We start from the raw sequence: 19,996 nt of genomic DNA, 5'->3' as shown, positions 1-19,996 counted from the left end.
CTTGACTTACAGGTTCAGTGACCGCGACAGCGTACCCTTGCAGAACCAGTTGTGTGAGTGTGTTATGCATTCTCATTTCATAGCCCATGACTGACTTCCTGTTTCCGGTCGGAACATGCTCAGAACGCTATCAGTAAAGTAACTGCCATTCAGGTCTCTTCTCTGACTGAATATTGTCTGAATATCTGCATGCATGTTTCCTCTATCTGGAACAGTCTATTGAAGAGTTTATGCTAAGTGCTTGTCTGGCTGGCTGTTTAATTCATGTCTTGAGCTCTTAGTTGGTCACTGACTTGGGTCAGTAAAGACTGCCGAATGGGTTTTAGTTGTATCAGTTGCGGCACATATAATGCAAAGTGCACTAGAATCTTTGGTTGATGGATAATTCAATATTACCACATTGTGGAATAACATTGAGAAGTTCTCCAAAATGGTTAAGTACAGGCTCAATATTTCAGAATTTGTTGAGTATACAGGGGAGGAGACCTATCCGAAATTCAAAAAACAAATATATCTATACCGCTGCATTACATTTTGGACGTGTTTTTAGTTTGGGTAGAGTATTCTCCAAAAACCGTTTAGAGGGCCAATGTGGTTGAAATCTGTAACACTAAATTGATGGGAAATGAAACCATTGGTGGAGCAATGACCTAAATAGAAGCACAGTGCTGAATTGGGAAATGTACACAGGACTACACCCCACACTTATCTTTGTTCCTGCACACATGGACTTAAATAGATTAATGCATCAGGACCTTTTTACAGTTTGATTCAGTCACTAAAGTCCTAATCAAATGTGAGCTAGGCCTACATCAGTTTGTTAGGTCAAGTGGTGCCATGGTAAAGCACATAGTGGTGCCTGACAGGACATGTGCCTTTATGACAGTTTAAAGCTGATCAGCTGACACTCAAGAAAAAATGTAACTTTATGGGCAGCTAACTGAGTCACACAGAATGTTTTATTCTAATAAACTGGCGTTTACATTGAGCAATATATGGCATAAAGCAAACAGTATAAAATGGTTTACTTTTTGGCATTCTAAAGTCAAGGTGGCCATTATAAACACCTTTAAAGAAAAAGTGATTTGAAGAGGCTGGCTTAGTTTGCTTTGGGGGACTGAAGGCCAATCTTTTTACAGCCATACCAAACTTTGCATTGACTGAATCGCTGTTAGATGCAAATATGGTTTGGTTAATGGAAAATAGGCTAGGAATGAGTAAATCCTGCATGAGAGTGAACTTCTGTAGGTTACAGTCAGGTTACGGCCGACCATGTGGGCGCCTGACAGTTGTTGGGAAACCTACGGTAGCCTACTTTTCCCAAGAAGTGGAAACGTCAAAATTGTGGGCGTGTTCAAACACTTCCTCGTCAGTGTGAAGAAACCAACTCCAACTAGCCTACTTTTCCTCCACTTTTCAGTGATTCAAGGTAAGTTGTTTCTGTTTATTTATGATGGACTCACAAGTAAGCTAGCCTAACCCTAAGGACAGTGCAGCAGAAATTCCTTATGACACTGGAAGTTGAAATGGATATTCCGTATAAAAACACGTGTTAAGTTTCATCTTGTGTTTTGAGGTTGGAAATATTAGGGAGTAACTTTCGGGATAAGAAATCATGTATTTTGTCCACTAAATATTGGTGTATTAAAAGTGTTGACGTGAAATGCATTATGTGGAATTGACATCACATTTGTCCTTTGTAGATGTCAGGCACGGTGGACGGTGATTCTGTGGACGCCAAGTCAATTCAAAGGTAGAGAAGTTATGAATCCATTGCACACCGACTTATGAAAGAGACAATGCTTTGCGATTTATTTCACGAGTAGGCTATCATGATTAACTCGACCGAAATTAATCTTATTTACTTTTATGTCTCAGTGAAGTAAACAGATGTGGTAATCAAATGACCGCAAAAACAGTAATGTTTTGTTGTCAAAACTCATATTTGAGGCTTATACTCTTGCGTGGGGCAGGTCATTATCGGGTTTTTTTTATTCACGCGCCAGCAAGCATGAACTTGTAGTAACCTACTTTGAAATGTGACTGACTCAAAAGCAATCTTTGGCTGGCATGCCGTCCAAGTTTGAATGACAGTGGATTGCATGGAGTCATATTAGTTTTAAAGGAAGCCTGAAGTATGTGCATCAAAGTCAAAGTCAGCTTTATTGTCAATTTCTTCACATGTTCCAGACATACAAAGAGATCGAAATTACGTTTCTCACTATCCCACGGTGAAGACAAGACATATTTTACCAATTTAAGTCCACAGACAAACATAACATTCAAGTAAACAAAAAAGTAAGTAAATAAGAGGGCACATATAATAATAAAAAAAATAAGAGCAGCAAAATTTGGTTGAAATTGTGCATAGACAGTCAATAAAATACTAGTGCAAAGTCAGGCCAATAAAAGGCTTGTGTAGTTCTGTTTGACCTAAGTAAGAAAGAAAGTGACATAGTGGTGCAAGTTATGTAAGAGCAGCAGATGTGTTGTGTTTTCAGTGACAACAACAACAAGTTGTAAAGTGTACAAGTGTGCAAGTGTGCAAGTGGAGTAGTGCACGCGGCCATTGTGGGTCCAATGTCCAGGATGTTATGTAGCTGAGGGTGGAGGGGGGAGAGGAGGGAGAGAGTTCAGCATCCTTACAGCTTGGTGTATGAAGCTGTTGGTGAGTCTGGTAGTGCGGGAGCGCAGGCTTCTGTACCTCTTCCCAGAGGGCAGTAGATCGAACAGATTGTGAGCGGGGTGACTTGCATCACTCACAATTTTGGTCGCCTTGCGGGTGAGGTGGGTGGTGTAAATGTCCTTCAGGGAGGGGAGTGAAGCACCAATAATCCTTCCAGCTGTGTTCACTATGCGCTGCAGGGCTTTCCTGTTGTATTCAGTGCAGCTTCCGCCCCACACAGCGATACAGCTGGAGAGGATGCTCTCAATGGTGCCTCGGTAGAATGTGGTCATGATGGCTGGTGGAGCACTTGCTCGCCTGAGTTTCCGCAGGAAGTACAGGCGGCGCTGAGCTCTCTTCGCCAGTGATGCAGTGTTGGTGGTCCAGGAGAGGTCTTCGCTGATGTGCACCCCCAGGAATTTGGTGCTGCTCGCTCTCTCCACCACAGCACCGTCAATGGTCAGTGGCAGGTGTTGGGTGTGACCTCTCCGGAAGTCAACAACAATCTCTTTGGTCTTGCTGACGTTCAGCAGGAGGTTGTTGTCCCTGCACCACGTGGTCAGATGGTCGACCTCCAACCTGTATTGGGTCTCGTCGCCCTTGGTGATGAGACCCACCAGAGTTGTGTCGTCAGCAAATTTCACTATGTGATTGTTGCTGTAGGTTGCAGTGCAGTCATGCGTCAGCAGGGTGAAGAGCAGCGGACTGAGCACACAGCCTTGGGGGGCCCCTGTGCTCAGTGTGATGCTGCTTGAGGTATTGTTGCCAACACGTACTACTTGAGGCCTCTGACAGAGGAAGTCCAGTAGCCAGTTGCAGAGGTAGGTACTGAGTCCCAGTTTGTCAAGTTTGCTGATGAGTTGTTGTGGTATTATGGTGTTGAATGCAGAACTGAAGTCTATAAACAGCAATCTCACATATGAGTCTCTTTTTTCCAGGTGGGTGAGGGCTGGGTGGAGGGCAGAGCAGATTGCATCCTCTGTAGACCGCTTGGCTCGGTATGCAAACTGGAAGGGGTCCAGGGTGGGGGGGAGAATGGATTTGATATGTGACATGACAAGCCGCTCAAAGCACTTCATGATGATGGGTGTCAGTGCCACAGGGCGGTAGTCATTGAAGCAGGATGGAGCAGTTTTCTTCGGCACAGGTATGATGGTGGCAGCTTTGAAACATGATGGGACGATGGCTTGCTTCAGGGAAGTGTTAAAGATGTCTGTGAAGACATCCTTAAGCTCCCCTGCGCAGTCCTTCAGCGCACGACCTGGAATGTTGTCTGGACCTGTTGCCTTACGGGTGTTGATAGCAGCAAGTGTCCTCTTCACGCTGTCGGCAGAGAGGCACAGGGGCTGCTCATGTAGAGGGGGATGGGTCTTCTGTGGGCAGGTGCTGTTTTGTGCTTCAAAGCGAGCAAAGAAGCGGTTCAGGTTGTTGAGCAGAGGGATGTTGCTCTCACAGCTCTGTGGCGCGGGCTTGTAGTCCGTGAGGGCCTGAATGCCCTGCCATAGGCTTTGTGCGTTCCTGCTGTCTTTGAAGTGGGTGGTTATCTTGTGAGTGTATTCCTTTTTTGCTTCCTTGATGCCACGGGACAGGTTGGCTCTCGCTGTTCTCATGCCAGCTTCATCCCCAGCTCTGTAGGCTTTGTCTCTGGCCCTCAGCAGCCTGAGGACATCCCCTGTCAGCCATGGCTTCCAGTTAGCCCGAGTGATGATGTCTTTTGTGTGGGTCACATCATCAATGCACAAAGTGCATATAATCAGTGCATATAATCAGATGTGTGCATAATTTAAAAAAAAAAATGAATAAAGTTCAAAATCCTTATAATAGCTGTTAATTCCATAATATCAATGCATTGGGAACACTGCACATTCAATTTCAAATCAAAACATAGCTTTCACTCACTTATCACATCTGTGTTGCATGGAGTCGACCAACTACTGGCAGCTGTGAACAGGTATTCCAGCCCAGGACGATTGAACTACATTCCACAATTCCTCTGCATTTCTGGGTTTTGCCTCAGAAACAGCATTTCTGATGTCACCCCACAGCTTTTCTATAGGATTGAGGTCTGGGGATCGGGCTGGCCAAGATCCATAACGTCAATCTTGTTAGTCTGGAACCAAGACTTTGCTCGCTTACTGGTGTGTTTTGGGTCATTGTCTTGTTGAAACACCCATTTCAAAGGCATTTCCTCTTCAACATAATACAACATGACCTCTTCAAATATTTTGATGTATTGAAAATGATCCATGACCTCTGGGGTGCGATAAATAGGTCCAACACCACAATATGAGAAACATCCCCGTAACATGAATTATGCACCACCATGCTTTACTGTCTTCACAGTGTACTGTGGCTTGAATTCAGTGCATGGGGGCCGCAGACAGTTTGTCCAACAACCCACATGCATTGAATTCAAGCCACAGTACACTGAAGACAGTAACACAAGCTTGATCAATTTTGGTCATGTTTTGATTTTGAATTTGAATGTGCCGTGTTCCCAATGCATTGATATTATGGAATTAACAACTATTCTAAGGATGTTGAGCTTTATTCAAATTTCTAAAACACACTGCTATTATTCTGCACACAACTGTAAATTAAGTCCACCCACAGTGACCCATATTTGGTTAAATCTTCTCCATCCTGTAACTCCTGATTTGATTTCACTTTTCACTATATTCATGCATTTTACTGTCATGTCATTGTACTCCATTGTCCATCTTGTAGCCCAGGGAAGCCCTCAGGCCCTACAGGGAAGTCACAGGTTGCTGCTAAGCCTCCAGCTGATGTCTACCGTTACAACATGAATTACCCGTCCATGGGCCAGTGTGTCATCATCAACAACAAGAACTTTGACAAAAAGACGGGTAAGATGTTGTTTATAAGTTGAAACATTCAGTTAGTCAGATGTGAATCGGCATTTTGATTAGCCCTAAATTACCATTCAACAACGTACAAATCTGACCAATTAAATTTACAACATTTGTTTTTATATTTTCTGTTATTGTGCTACCACTGACAGTCATATTTTATCTGCTTTCCTTACAAGGCATGAACATGCGGAATGGGACTGATGTGGATGCAGGAAATATGATGAAGGTCTTTAAACAGCTTGGCTATGAAGTCATCTTCAAAAATGACCTCTCCGTAAGAGACATCAAGACATTATTATACAATGGTAAATTCTATTTCATAACACTGAGTTTATCTAATCTGAAAATCTAATGAGGTATCACGTACCTTCACTACTCTTCTAGTCAATAACTAATTTAAGCTATAGCCTACAATGTCTCCTTGATGTTGCGTAAACTTGTGTAGATGTACAAAGGTTGCTATTACGCATGTGATCTTTCAATCTGCTTTCGGTATGAAACTCGCTTACTTACTCAAGACTTATTAATGTACACCTGAGGTTAAGGTTTGTAGTGAGCATAATGAAACAGAAACGGCTATGAATTCACCGTGCGTGCAATAGTGCTGCACTTTTCAGAATAGCATGTGGTTGTTTTTTGTCTTCTGTAGCTTTAAAGATAATATTATTATTGTGTTAGAATGCCTAAAATGAGTTCAGCTGTGTCATACTACGCAAAACCTGCTCTTCATCATCATGCTCCTCTTCGTCATGATCTTCATCATGCTCCTCTTCCTCTTCTCCTTCCTCCTTATGTTCTCCTAGTTCCTACCTCAGAATTAAAGAAAGAAGGTTTTAAAATACAATCCTTGATGCTGGCTAAACAAACAATTGAACTGCCCTATAGTCTTTGCACCTGAAAGGTTGTCTTAAATTATTTTTTATATATATATATATATATATTATTTTTTTCTTTTAGCATGCACCGAACAAACTAGAACAGCTAAGAGCAATTTGCTGAATTTGACAAAAGAACCCGAACCCTAACAGTGTATTTAGTTAAAATTGCTAATTTTACTTTCAGTAATTGCAATAAGGTGTGTCAGAGGGCGGGAGAGCCCACACCTCAATGATTTCTTGTTGTAGTCATTATTGCTGACTCCAAAATCTGGACCCTGACAGTGTCCCAGGAGGACCACAGCAAGTCCGCCTCCCTTGTGTGTGTCCTGCTGAGCCATGGGGATGATGGGGTGCTGTACGGGACCGATGGCCCCGTGCCCCTCAAGGACCTCACCAGCCTCTTCAGGGGAGACCGGTGCCGCTCACTGGCTGGGAAGCCAAAGCTCTTCTTCATCCAGGTACAGCAGGCCATTAGCAGGGCTTAGAGTTCTCAGGTTCTGTACTGGAATTGAGCATGAGCTGGGTCTCTTGAAGAATTAGAAATAGATCATATACATTAGCTTTGAAAATATAGTCATACAGTCAGTTGGCAGCTTTTTTTATGAGGGACAATGGATAAATCCGCAGTACATTATGAGATACAACAAGGATAAGTACCAACATTTTTAATTTTAAGTACAATACAGCCGACTATACCCATACAGATTGTCAGATCAACTCTGTCCCTGGGTTTTCGTCTGTAAAATCACATTAAATGTTTGTAGTTGTGTTTCTCCTCTAATTGTAAGTGTCAAGAAGAACCTTGGTCAGCAGTGCTGTTGTTTTTTACTTCCCAGGCATGTCGGGGCACAGACCTGGATAGTGGCATTGAGACAGACAGTGTGGCCGAAGAAGGATCCACAGAGAGGATACCAGTGGAGGCAGACTTCCTCTATGCATACTCCACTGCACCCGGTAGGATATGCCAGTGCATGCATCAGTTTCATTTTTACTCACACTTCCAATTTCACAGTGCTTGCTTAATCAGTTTCTTGTTCAGTACAATTTCATTTTCAGTTTTTTAAACACTTACTTGCCAGTGCTTACTCAAGCAATTTACTCAAAGTGTATTTTTGCCAACATTTGGGTGCTCAGCAGCCTTTTGTGGTACACTTAGAAATTCAATACTCCTATTTACTTTGTCAGTTGGCAGATATTTTATACAGAGTGACTAAGTGAAATAAAAAAGACACTTGGGAAACACATACACATCGTCAGATCAACTATATCCCTGGATTTCCATCTGTATGTTTGTATTTCTCCTGTAATTAATTTGTTCTCATTCATAATTTTGGCAGGCTATTACTCCTGGAGAAACACCTCAAATGGCTCATGGTTCATTCAGTCTGTGTGTGACATGCTGGCCAGATTTGGCCGAGAGCTGGAACTCATGCAGGTCTTGACACGGGTGAACCGCAAGGTGGCGCTGGAGTTCGAGTCATGTTCCAATCTCCCGGGATACAATGCCAAGAAACAGATTCCTTGCATTGTGTCCATGCTGACCAAAGAACTGTACTTCCCCTAGCGATGTGACCAAAGATTAGGCAGATTACCATGGGACTTGGCTGCATGACATAGTGGACCACATAGTGGAAGAAATGTTTACTGACATGCTGAGTAATGCTTGCTTTAGTGCCCACAGGATACAGGTCACAATGATTTTTTAAATAATTAAAAACAATTTAAATAATTAATTTTGCGCAATGGTATACAACTGTTTCAATTCAGAACAGTTAGACAATTCAGCTGGAAATGATATAAAAATAAGAATTGGAAGACTATACTTGAATTAAGTCAAGCAGGGAGTTTATCAGTTTTTTAATTGTGTTAGTTATGGCACTGTTGTGACCATATTTTAGTTATGTGCAGATCTCTACATGTTGGCATTAGCTATTTGTTATTTATGGGTGGAATGAATGATATAATATTCAGGGGTGACATATCTTGACATCAGTGGGCGGAGCAGCATGGTGTGCTCTGTAAGATAACACAGTGCAGGGCAGAGCTGCAGGGGAAAGACAAGCTGTAAAAGGGACCAAACTGACACCAACATAACTGGTTATACTCATCTTGCACACAAACACTAAACAGAAATGAATGTGTACTTTCAGTTGACTACTACAAACTGGGAATGTGCCAAGTTCCATTAAAAATGAACAATTTCATTTTGAACATAATTTTGTGACAGTTTTATTAAAATTGCTAATAGACAAGCTGTGGACTACTGTACTTGGGGGCAGCCGCGGCCTACTGGTTAGCGCTTCGGACTTGTAACCAGAGGGTTGCCGGATCGAACCCCGACCAGTAGGCACGGCTGAAGTGCCCTTGAGCAAGGCACCTAACCCCTCACTGCTCCCCGAGCGCCGCTGTTGTTGCAGGCAGCTCACTGCGCCGGGAATAGTGTGTGCTTCACCTCACTGTGTGCTGAGTGTGTTTCACTAATTCACGGATTGGGATAAATGCAGAGACCAAATTTCCCTCACGGGATCAATAGAGTATATATACTTACTTGATGGTTACAATTGGTTGTTTACTGATTTGTGTCTAGTTGTGATTAAAGAACTGCATCATTGCCATGCCATAGCATTCCTGAAAATACCCATGGTGCATTTGGTCTCTAACCTTTCCAGTGCTCTCACAGGGATGGTGACCTTGAAATAGAAAGCATGCAAGTTTTCATAGTGCACTTTTTTGGATGTATGAAGTTCATACATGTAGCCTATTCTGCAGGTTAATCTTCGTTGGGAGCATGATTGTAAAGAGGAATGTGTTTATTTGTATGTATTAGTCCAGTGACACCGTATTTCAGTTGTACAACTTTCAAGGTAATATTCCTTCCTTGTAAGCAGACTTATGTGTGGTGAGGAAAAATTGTGATATATTGTAGGTTTGAAGATATTTTTAAAATTATAATCTCAACCCTTACTTATTGAACAAGTAAACCATAACCATAACCACACACATTTTAAGTTGTAGACCTTTTAATACAGGGGTGTCAAACATAAGGCAGGATTCATGCGGCCCCCAAATGTTTTGAGTAGGAAGAGAAAATTAGAGGAAAAAATAGATATTCACATCCAGTTGTCTTCAACAATGTATAATAAGCAATATCTCTGATACATTGATTAAGTAAGGGATAATGTATAGCCTAGAACGCCGGTCATTATGGGGAAAATAAGTCCCGACAGGGCGAACCGGATCCCGACGCGCCAGCGGAGGGGTCTTGTTTCGCCCTGAAGGGACTTATTTTCCCATGATGACCGGCGTTCTATACATTATCCCGCTTATTATACGGCTACTTGCCAAAACGAAAAAATAAACTCCATGATATGTCTCTTTACATTTATTTGTTACCGTTTCGTCGTGGCTTTTGCTGAGAAACAAATAGTTCGCAACACACGCTGAACTTGATTCAAACATTCTTTAGAACACAGTTGATCAACCGTCTGCTTTCACTTTTGAATGAAGTTCCAAGCACAAACTCAGTTGCCATTGACAGCGGTCATTCTTGTTTTCAGAGGTCCTTTCCCAAGAAATAATGACCGCTAGAACTTTCGGAAATCCCATTCAAGTCAATGGAGCATTCTACTTGCATTGTGAAGAGCCGTATAATAAGTAAGGGATAATGTATAGAACGCCGGTCATTATGGGGAAAATAAGTCCCGACAGGGCAAACCGGACCCCGACGCGCCAGCGGAGGGGTCTTGTTTCGCCCTGAAGGGACTTATTTTATCCACGATATGTCTCTTTACACTTATTTGTTACCGTTTCGTCATGGCTTTTGCTGAGAAACAAATAGGCCTAGTTCGCAACACACGCTGAACTTGAATCAAACATTCTTTAGTACTCAGCTGATCAACCGTCTTTTACATTTGAATGAAGTTCCAATGCAAGAAGTGACCGGAATACTTGCAGAGTGATATGATCAGCAGCACAAAACCAGTTGCCATTGACAGCGGCAATTATATGTTTGCAGCGAATTTATTTTACCGTAGAACGTTGGGAAATCCCATTCAAGTCAATGGAGCGTTCTACTAGCATTGTGAAGAGCCGTATAATAACTGGTTTTATTATACGGCTCTTCACAATGCAAGTAGAATGCTCCATTGACTTGAATGGGATTTCCGAAAGTTCTAGCGGTCATTATTTCTTGGGAAAGGACCTCTGAAAACAAGAATGACCGCTGTCAATGGCAACGGAGTTTGTGCTTGGAACTTCATTCAAAAGTGAAAGCAGACGGTTGATCAGCTGTGTTCTAAAGAATGTTTGATTCAAGTTCAGCGTGTTGCGAACTATTTGTTTCTCAGCAAAAGCCACGACGAAACGGTAACAAATAAGTGTAAAGAGACATATCATGGAGTTAATTTTTTCGTTTCACTGCAGCCAGAGGTGCTACGCTGACCTCTGGCTGCAGTGTAGCTGCAGCACAATAAGTAGATGCAACATATTGGGTACTGAAATATTCACAAGAATCCATAGAAATTGAATCTTCATGTTGTATTATCCAACATTAGTTGTACAGATGTGAACCAACAATGAATGTGTATAAGATAGAATGAACCAACAAGTAAATGCAAAAATAGACACATTTTTGTCATTATTCCATATTTTGTGTAGTTAGTCTATATCAGAACACCTGACATACAATCTAAATAGTCCACCTTTTTATTGTCAGTATGCATTTTGGGAACCCAAAAGTCCTATGGGGAGTTTCCATAGGGCATTTTACAAAATGCATGAGCATACCTTGGCAAATAATGGTCCAAAGCAGTCATTTTTTTATTCTATATTGATCTACTTTTGCACACAGCTTCACAAGACCTGGTGCTAGGGCTCAGTTGTGTTTCTAAGTAATTTCAAGTGACCTAGAGGGCTGAAATGTGATCAGTTTAGAGATATTTGTTATCCGGCAGAAATATAAAACAGTATTCTAGCCTCTGTACCAGTACTTCCCACAGCTATTCTGATTGTTCCCTAAGAAACTACAAGGTCTCAGCTTTTTAAAGAGACCAAGCATTTGATGGTAGGCCATACTAGGTGGGAACAGTGGCCTCTGAAGTAGGCACAGTGCAATTTCAAGGGGGAAAAGCCTAAAAATGCCTATCCCATATGAAGTTATGGTCAGGTCAGTTTGCTGGCCAATTAAAAACAGGGATACTTTGGTCCTTAAGGTACTGGAAGCTTTGGCACTGTGTGCAGGTACCAAGTCCTGTTGGAAAGGAAATCTGCATCTCCATAAAGTTGGTCAGCAGCAGGAAGCATGAAGTGCTCTAAAACTTCCTGGTAGACAGCTGCATTGACCTTGGACCTCAGAAAACACAGTGGACCAACACCAGCAGATGACATGGCACCCCAAACCATCACCGACTGTGGAAACTTTACACTGGACTTAAAGCAACGTGGATTCTATGCCTCTCCTCTCTTCCTCCAGACTCTGGGACCTTGATTTCCAAAGGAAATGCAAAATTTACTTTCACCAGAGAACATAACTGGACCACTCAGCAGCCGTCCAGTCCTTTATGTCTTTAGCCCAGACGAGATGCTTTTGACGCCGTCTCTTGTTCAAGAGTGGCACAAGGAATGCGACAGCTGAAACCCATGTCTTGCATACGTCTGTGCGTGGTGGTTCTTGAAGCACTGACTCCAGCTGCAGTCCACTCTTTATGAATCTCTCCCACATTTTTGAACGGGTTTTGTTTCACAATCCTCTCCAGGGTGCTGTTATCCACTTTTTTCTACCACTTCTTTTCCTTCCCTTCGACTCTCTATTAACCCTTAAAGGTGTAGGTTTTTGAACGTTCTAAGTTCCGCAACAATTGAAGTTTCTAAAATTCTATGTTGAATTCAATGAACCCAGATATTCTTTAGAACGTTCATTTCTCAAACATTCCTGTCACACCAGTGTGACGGTACTCCTTTAAGGGTTAATGTGCTTGGATGCAGAGCTCTGTGAACAGCCAGTCTCTTTAGCAATGACCTTTTGTGTCTTGCCCTCTTTGTGCAAGGTGTTAATGGTCATCTTTTGACCTGTCAAGTCAGCAGTCTTCCCCATGATTGTATGGCCTGCAGAACTAGACAGAGACCATTTAAAGGCCTTTGCAGGTGTTTTGAGTTAATTAGCTGATTAGAGTGTGGCACCAGGTGTCTTCAATATCGAACCTTTTCACAATATTCTAAATTAATTTGGGGTTTTCATTAGTTGTCAGTTATAATCATTAAAATTAAAAGAAATAAACACTTCAAATATATCAGTCTGTGTGGAATGAATGTATAAATTATACAAGTTTCACTTTTTGAATGGAATTACTGAAATAAATCAACTTCTTTATGATATTCTAATTACCAGCACCTGTATATATATTGCTATTACGTTTTAAACGTGTTAGGTTGTTTAGTTTGGGTAGAGTATTTTCCATAAACCTTGTATAGGGCCAATGTGGTTGAAATCCATTTACTAAATTGATGGGAAATGAAACCATTGGTGGAGCAATGACCTAAATGTAGTAGAAGCATAGTGCTGAAGTGGGAATGTAGCCTACACAGGCCTACACCCCACACTACTGCTTGTTCCTGCACACATGGACTTAAATAGATTAATGCATCAGGACCTTTTTACAGTTTGATTCAGTCACTGTAGTCCTAATCAAATGTGAGCTAGGTCTACTTCAGTTTGTTAGGTCAAGTGGTGCCATGGTAAAGCAGATCAGTAGTGGTGCCTAACAAGACCATGTGCCTTTCTGACAGTTTAAAGCTGATCAGCTGACACTCAAGAAGAAATTTAACTTTTAACTTTATGGGCAGCAAACTCAGTCACACAGTTTTTGACGTTGACATTGAGCAATATATGGCATAAAGCAAACAGTAAAATAAAATGGTTTCCTTTTTGGCGTTTTAAAGTCAAGGTGGCCCTTAAAGGAGAATTCCGGTGTGATATTGACCTAAAGTGTATTGAAACATGATACCGAGTGTGAACGTATGTCTCATAGCCCATCTCGACTTGTCCCCTGCACTCCAAAATCTGGCGCTAGTTAGCCGATGCTACCAACAACTTTTTCAGTAGTGGTGCTTCGGCATCGGGCTAGCCATGCAAATAAATCACTGTTTTACACCCATTTAAGAGGCTCAATGTATCTCCACACTTCATTGGTAGACTTCCGAGGGCCCTGACATTTAAAACGAGACATTGAGAACTTTGAAAAAGCACTGGTAGTTTACTTACAAGACGATTTATACAGACAGTATCTTCACGAAGTTTAACGTTTGCAGCCATCTTGAATTTAGTCACGATAAGTCGAGCAACGAGTAAGAATGAACAGGTATGATAAGGGATCAGATTCCAAAAATAATTCAGTGGAAATGCATGGATTCCAGTTTCTTCCAGTAGCAGCAACTGGAATCCATGCATTTCCACTGAATTATTTTTGGAATCTGATCCCTTATCATAGCTGTTCATTCTTACTCGTTGCTCAACTTATCGTGACTAAATTCAAGATGGCTGCAAACGCTAAACTTCGTGAAGATACTGTCTGTATAAATCGTCTTGTAAGTAAACTACCAGTGCTTTTTCAAAGTTCTCAATGTCTCGTTTTAAATGTCAGGGCCCTCGGAAGTCTACCAATGAAGTGTGGAGATACATTGAGCCTCGTAAATGGGTGTAAAACAGTGATTTATTTGCATGGCTAGCCCGATGCCGAAGCACCACTATTGAAAAAGATGTTGGTAGCATCGGCTAACTAGCGCCAGATTTTGGAGTGCAGGGGACAAGCCGAGATGGGCTATGAGACATACGTTCACACTCGGTATCATGTTTCGATACACTTTAGGTCAATATCACACCGGAATTCTCCTTTAAACACCTATAAAGAAAACCAAGTGATTTAAAGAGGCTGGCTTATTTTGCTTTGGGGGACAGAGACAAATGCCAATATTTTTACAGCCATACCAAACTTTTGCTTAGCCTAATTTTAAACATTGACTGAATCGCTGTTAGATGCAAACATGGTTTGGTTAATGGAAAATAGGCTAGGAATAAGTAGCCTAGTCTAAATCCTGCATGAGAGTAAACTTCTGTAGGTTACAGACGACTACCTGGCGCAGGGCGCCTGATACAGTAGCAGCTAGTCTACTTTTTCCGAGAAGTCGAAACGTCAAAAAATGTGGGCGTGTTCAACAACAATTAGTTATATGTTGCTGGCGGTCATAACTTCCTCGTCGGTGTGAAGAAATCAACTCCAACTACTTTTCCTCCACTTTTCAGTGATTTAAGGTTTGTTTATTTATGATGGGCTCACAAGTAGGCCTAGGCTATCCTATCCTAACCCTAGGGACAGTGCAGCAGAAATTCCTTTTGACACTGGAAGGTGGAATCGATATTCCGTATAAAACCACGTTTAGTTTCTTCATCTTGTAGTTTGAGGTTGGAACGGTTAGGGAGTGACTTTTGGGTTAAGAAATCATGTATTTTGTCCACTAAATATTGGTGTATTAAAAGTGTTGACGTGAAATGCATTACATGGAACTGACATCACTTGTCCTTTCTAGATGTCAGGCACGGTGGACGGTGATTCTGTGGACGCAAAGTCAACTCAAAGGTATCAATAGAGAAATATGTTATGGATTCATTGCACATGTTATGAAAGAGACAATGCTTAGCGATTTATTTCACGAGTAGGCTATCATAACTCGACTGAAATTAGTCTTATTTACTTGTAGTTCCTCGTAAAACATATTGCTTAATAGAATGACAGTGGATGGATGGCATGGAGTCATATTATTTGTAAAGCCTGATAAGTCTACCCAGAGTGACCCATATTTGGTTAAATCTTCTCCATCCTGTAACTCCTGATTTGATTTCACTTTTCACTATATTCATGCATTTTACTGTCATGTCATTGTACTCCATTGTCCATCTTGTAGCCCAGGGAAGCCCTCAGGCCCTACAGGGAAGTCACAGGTTGCTGCTAAGCCTCCAGCTGATGTCTACCGTTACAACATGAATTATCCGTCCGTGGGCCAGTGTGTCATCATCAACAACAAGAACTTTGACAAAAAGACGGGTAAGATGTTGTTTATAGGTTGAAACATTCAGTTAGTCAGATGTGAATCGGCATTTTGATTAGCCCTAAATTACCATTCAACAACGTACAAATCTGACCAATTAAATTTACAACATTTGTTTTTATATTTTCTGTTATTGTGCTACCACTGACAGTCATATTTTATCTGCTTTCCTTACAAGGCATGAACATGCGGAATGGGACTGATGTGGATGCAGGAAATATGATGAAGGTCTTTAAACAGCTTGGCTATGAAGTCATCTTCAAAAATGACCTCTCCGTAAGAGACATCAAGACATTATTATACAATGGTAAATTCTATTTCATAACACTGAGTTTATCTAATCTGAAAATCTAATCTGAAGTCATCACTTCACATACATACAGCACACTGCTTGCTACAGTAAGCCTCCTCTACATACTTGCTGCACACTGCCCCCCCCCCCCCCTCTCCCCTACATACACAGCACATTGTCTTCAGGATCTTCTCCAACACACATCCTCTACATACTTACAGCACACTGCCCCCACCTACACACTACACACACACACACACACAGTCACTGCGCCACTCCCCTCCCGCCCACACACACATCTTCACTGTCATCACTCACATACATCATACATACAGTACTCTGCTTGCAATAGTAAGTCCCTGTCCCCCCCCCCCCCCCCCCCACATACACAGCACATTATTTCATCAGGAAGCTTCTCCAACACACATCCCCAACATACTTACTGTACAGCACACTGCCCCCCCCCCCCCCCCCCCCCAATACACAGCACATTGTCTCATGAGGAAGCTTCCCCAACACACATATTGCACACTGCCCTCTCCCCACATACACTGCACACTATCCCATCTCCCCTGTCATCCCCCCAACACACACACCAAGACCCCTGGCAGTTGGGTTAGCCCCTTGAGCCGTGGATCTGCCCAAGGTTTCTTCCTTGGTAAGGGAGTTTTTCCTTGCCCCTGTTGCTCTTGGGTGCTCCTTGTTGGTGCCCCCCACCCAATCCCAATCCTCCCCCACCTTTTTTATGCAGCCCTTGCCACTTAATCTACTAAACCCCTCTTCTACTGCACTTTTTACCCCCCCCCCCATTAATGCACAAATAGGCTGACACCAGACATAATTCCACTGCATTTCTTACTTCCAGTAACTATATGCATGTGACAATAAACTTCCTTGTATCCTTGTATCCTTGTATCCTTGTAATGAGGTATCACGTACCTTCACTACTCTTCTAGTCAATAACTAATTTAAGCTATAGCCTACAATGTCTCCTTGATGTTGCGTAAACTTGTGTAGATGTACAGAGGTTGCTATTGCGCATGATCTTTCAATCTGCTTTCGGTATGAAACCCGCTTACTTACTCAAGACTTATTAATGTACACCTGAGGTTAAGGTTTATAGTGAGCATAATGAAACAGAAATGGCTATGAATTCTGATCACCGTGCGTGTAATAGTGCTGCACTCTTCAGAATAGCATGTAGTTGTTTTTTTTGTTATTTTTTTTGTCTTCTGTAGCTTTAAATATATTATTGTGTTAGAATGCCTAAAATGAGCAGCTGTGTCATACTACGCAAAACCTGCTCTTCATCATCATGCTCCTCTTCGTCATGATCTTCATCATGCTCCTCTTCCTCTTCTCCTTCCTCCTTATGTTCTCCTAGTTCCTACCTCAGAATTAAAGAAAGAAGGTTTTAAAATACAATCCTTGATGCTGGCTAAACAATCAATTGAACTGCCCTATAGTCTTTGCACCTGAAAGGTTGTCTTAAATTATTTAAACTTAGCCTAGAAATCTAGACGCGCCCCTAGCGGCAGCAAATTACATTTGCTGCCAGGGCTAGTCTAGCAACTCTCCGTTGGCTTGTGAGCTCCAGAAATCGAAACTTAATCAGGCATTGAAATCGTGTATAGAGTCGTTTGGTGGGCATAACATAATGATTGATGGCAGAGTTGCAACGGTTTGGCTTGAATTCCCTGCTACTTGAAAACAAATATCCTATTGCGTCCTATTGCGTGCAGAGGGAATTTAAAAATTCAACTGATTATCCCGCCCCTCGGACTGAGCACTGCGAACGGTAAGTGCCCAGACCCTACATTTTAATGTGGGTCTGGCTCGCCAGGCTAATTTAAACCTTTACGTTTGTTGAATTATGCCTAGCCAGTGTTAATATGAACACCAGAGTCCCCCCCCCCTTTTTCTTTTAGCATGCTTCGAACAAACAGCTAGAACAGCTAAGAGCAATTTGCTGAATTTGACAAAAGAACCCGAACCCTAACAGTGTATTGAGTTAAAACTATTAATTTTACTTTCAGTAATTGCAATAAGGTGTGTCAGAGGGCGGGAGAGCCCACACCTCAATGATTTCTTATTTTAGTCATTATTGCTGACTCCAAAATCTGGACCCTGACAGTGTCCCAGGAGGACCACAGCAAGTCCGCCTCCCTTGTGTGTGTCCTGCTGAGCCATGGGGATGATGGGGTGCTGTACGGGACCGATGGCCCCGTGCCCCTCAAGGACCTCACCAGCCTCTTCAGGGGAGACCGGTGCCGCTCGCTGGCTGGGAAGCCAAAGCTCTTCTTCATCCAGGTACAGCAGGCCATTAGCAGGGCTTAGAGTTCTCAGGTTCTGTACTGGAATTGAGCGTGAGCTGGGTCTCTTAATAGATAATAATATATAATAGCTTTAAAAATGTCTGATAACTTCAGGCACATACAGTCAGTTGGCAGATTTCTTTTTTATGAGGGATAATAGATAAAGCAGCAGTACATTATGAGATACAATAAGGATAAGTACTAATTTTTTTTTAATTTTAAGTACAATATAGCCAACTATACCCATACAGATTGTCAGATCAACTCTGTCCCTGAGTTTTCGTCTGTAAAATCACATTAAAGGTTTGTAGTTGTGTTTCTCCTCTAATTGTAAGTGTCAAGATCAAGAAGAGCCTTGGTCAGCAGTACTGTTGTTTTGTACTTCCCAGGCATGTCGGGGCACAGACCTGGATAGTGGCATTGAGACAGACAGTGTGGCCGAAGAAGGATCCACAGAGAGGATACCCGTGGAGGCAGACTTCCTCTACGCATACTCCACTGTACCAGGTAGGATACGCCAGTGCATGCCCTATAAGTTTCATTTTTACTTTTTTTTCAAAACACTTACTCAATCAGTTTCTTGTTCAGTACAATTTAATTTTCAGTTTTTCAAACACTTGTCACTCACCAGTGCTTACTCAAGCAATTTCTTTTTTAGCTCAATTTAATTTTCACTTTTGTATATTATATTTGTATATGTATACTGTACCTGCCGCTTAGTAGTGCATGCATGCCCAATCAATTTCATTTTCACTTTTTATTTTAACACTTGTCACATAGCAGGCCTTCTGCCACTATACTTGCTTAGATTTGTGCCAGTTTATGTCTGATTACATGTCATTTCAGAAATACAGAATATCTGCAGTGTACAGATACACAAAGTGTCTCAGTTAGGGATTTTCTGATGTGCATTTGCGCAAATTGTTACATGATTGTATTGTTGCCAACATTTGGGTGCTCAGCAGCCTTTTGTGGTACACTTAGAAATTCAATACTCCTATTTACTTTCAGTAAGTTGGCAGATGTTGGCAGATATTTTATACAGAGTGACTACTGTAAGTGAAATGAAACAGACACTTGGGAAAGTTGGGAAGTCCAACAAGGACAGGCACCAAAAAATACATTTTCTTTGCAATACAACCAAGCATATCCATACACATCGTCAGATCAACTATATCCCTGGATTTCCATCTGTATGTTTGTATTTCTCCTGTAATTAATTTGTTCTCATTCATATGTGTGGCAGGCTATTACTCCTGGAGAAACACCTCAAATGGGTCATGGTTCATTCAGTCTGTGTGTGACATGCTTGCCAGGTTTGGCCGAGAGCTGGAACTCATGCAGGTCATGACACGGGTGAACCACAAAGTGGCGCTGGAGTTCGAGTCATGTTCCAATCTCCCGGAATACAATGCCAAGAAACAGATTCCTTGCCTTGTGTCCATGCTGACCAAAGAACTGTACTTCCCCTAGCGATGTGACCGAGGCAGATTACCATGGGATTACCATGGGGCTACTCTTTATTGACATGCTGAAGAATGTGTTCACAGGATACAGGTGTTAAACAAATGAACAATGACTGTTAAAACAATGAATATAAGAATTAATGTTGCACAATGGTATACAACTGTTTCAAATCAAAACAGTTAGACAATTCAGCTGGAAATGATATAAAAATAAGAATTGGAAGACTATACTTGAAATAAGTCAAGCAGGGAGTTTATCAGTTTTTATGACCGCCACGCAGCGACGCGTATGACACATACTCACACAGTAGACATATATACGCATGCATGCACATGCACACACACACAGGCACATAAACAGGCAAACACACATGCACACACACACACCCACCCACACACTCACACACA

The 19,996-nt window shown here is 41.9% G+C and overlaps 2 protein-coding genes across 4 annotated transcripts; both read left to right on the top strand.

Moving 5' to 3' along the window:
* The first annotated feature begins 1,322 nt into the window (after positions 1-1,322).
* Positions 1,323-19,849, top strand: LOC121693887 (caspase-3-like). 3 transcript variants are annotated; one of them, XM_042073607.1, is made up of 8 exons: positions 1,323-1,429; positions 1,704-1,753; positions 5,393-5,532; positions 5,715-5,843; positions 6,699-6,874; positions 7,253-7,370; positions 7,754-7,999; positions 19,609-19,849. In XM_042073607.1, exons 2-7 carry the CDS (start codon positions 1,704-1,706, stop codon positions 7,978-7,980), a joined length of 840 nt encoding a protein of 279 aa, XP_041929541.1. In that variant the 5' UTR covers positions 1,323-1,429; the 3' UTR covers positions 7,981-7,999; positions 19,609-19,849. The 3 variants fall into 3 exon arrangements, with proteins under 3 accessions (XP_041929541.1, XP_041929538.1, XP_041929539.1); XM_042073604.1 differs by lacking the exon at positions 19,609-19,849 and having other exon boundaries at positions 7,754-8,632; XM_042073605.1 differs by lacking the exons at positions 1,323-1,429; positions 19,609-19,849 and adding an exon at positions 1,502-1,576 and having other exon boundaries at positions 7,754-8,632.
* LOC121693888 (caspase-3-like) lies at positions 14,641-19,602 on the top strand. Its single transcript, XM_042073608.1, has 7 exons — positions 14,641-14,721; positions 14,997-15,046; positions 15,372-15,511; positions 15,694-15,822; positions 17,942-18,117; positions 18,512-18,629; positions 19,369-19,602. The coding sequence occupies exons 2-7, from the start codon at positions 14,997-14,999 to the stop codon at positions 19,593-19,595; spliced, it is 840 nt and encodes a 279-aa protein (XP_041929542.1). The 5' UTR covers positions 14,641-14,721; the 3' UTR covers positions 19,596-19,602.
* Positions 19,850-19,996: the final 147 nt, after the last annotated feature.

The sequence above is a fragment of the Alosa sapidissima genome, chromosome 20 (genome assembly GCF_018492685.1).
Source record: "Alosa sapidissima isolate fAloSap1 chromosome 20, fAloSap1.pri, whole genome shotgun sequence".
Classification (NCBI taxonomy): Eukaryota; Metazoa; Chordata; class Actinopteri; order Clupeiformes; family Clupeidae; genus Alosa; species Alosa sapidissima.
Note: the sequence above shows the minus strand (reverse complement) of the source record. Positions and strands in the feature narration are given on the sequence as shown.

What these genes read in the sequence shown, in the direction of transcription:
- LOC121693887 (XM_042073607.1), top strand. Translation starts at nt 1,704, where the DNA reads ATGTCAGGCACGGTGGACGGTGATTCTGTGGACGCCAAGTCAATTCAA. An exon ending in GAACTTTGACAAAAAGACGG is followed by an intron (nt 5,533 to 5,714) that starts GTAAGATGTTGT and finishes TTTCCTTACAAG; the next exon opens with GCATGAACATGCGGAATGGG. An exon ending in CAAGACATTATTATACAATG is followed by an intron (nt 5,844 to 6,698) that starts GTAAATTCTATT and finishes GGACCCTGACAG; the next exon opens with TGTCCCAGGAGGACCACAGC.
- LOC121693888 (XM_042073608.1), top strand. Translation starts at nt 14,997, where the DNA reads ATGTCAGGCACGGTGGACGGTGATTCTGTGGACGCAAAGTCAACTCAA. An exon ending in GAACTTTGACAAAAAGACGG is followed by an intron (nt 15,512 to 15,693) that starts GTAAGATGTTGT and finishes TTTCCTTACAAG; the next exon opens with GCATGAACATGCGGAATGGG. An exon ending in CGCATACTCCACTGTACCAG is followed by an intron (nt 18,630 to 19,368) that starts GTAGGATACGCC and finishes TATGTGTGGCAG; the next exon opens with GCTATTACTCCTGGAGAAAC.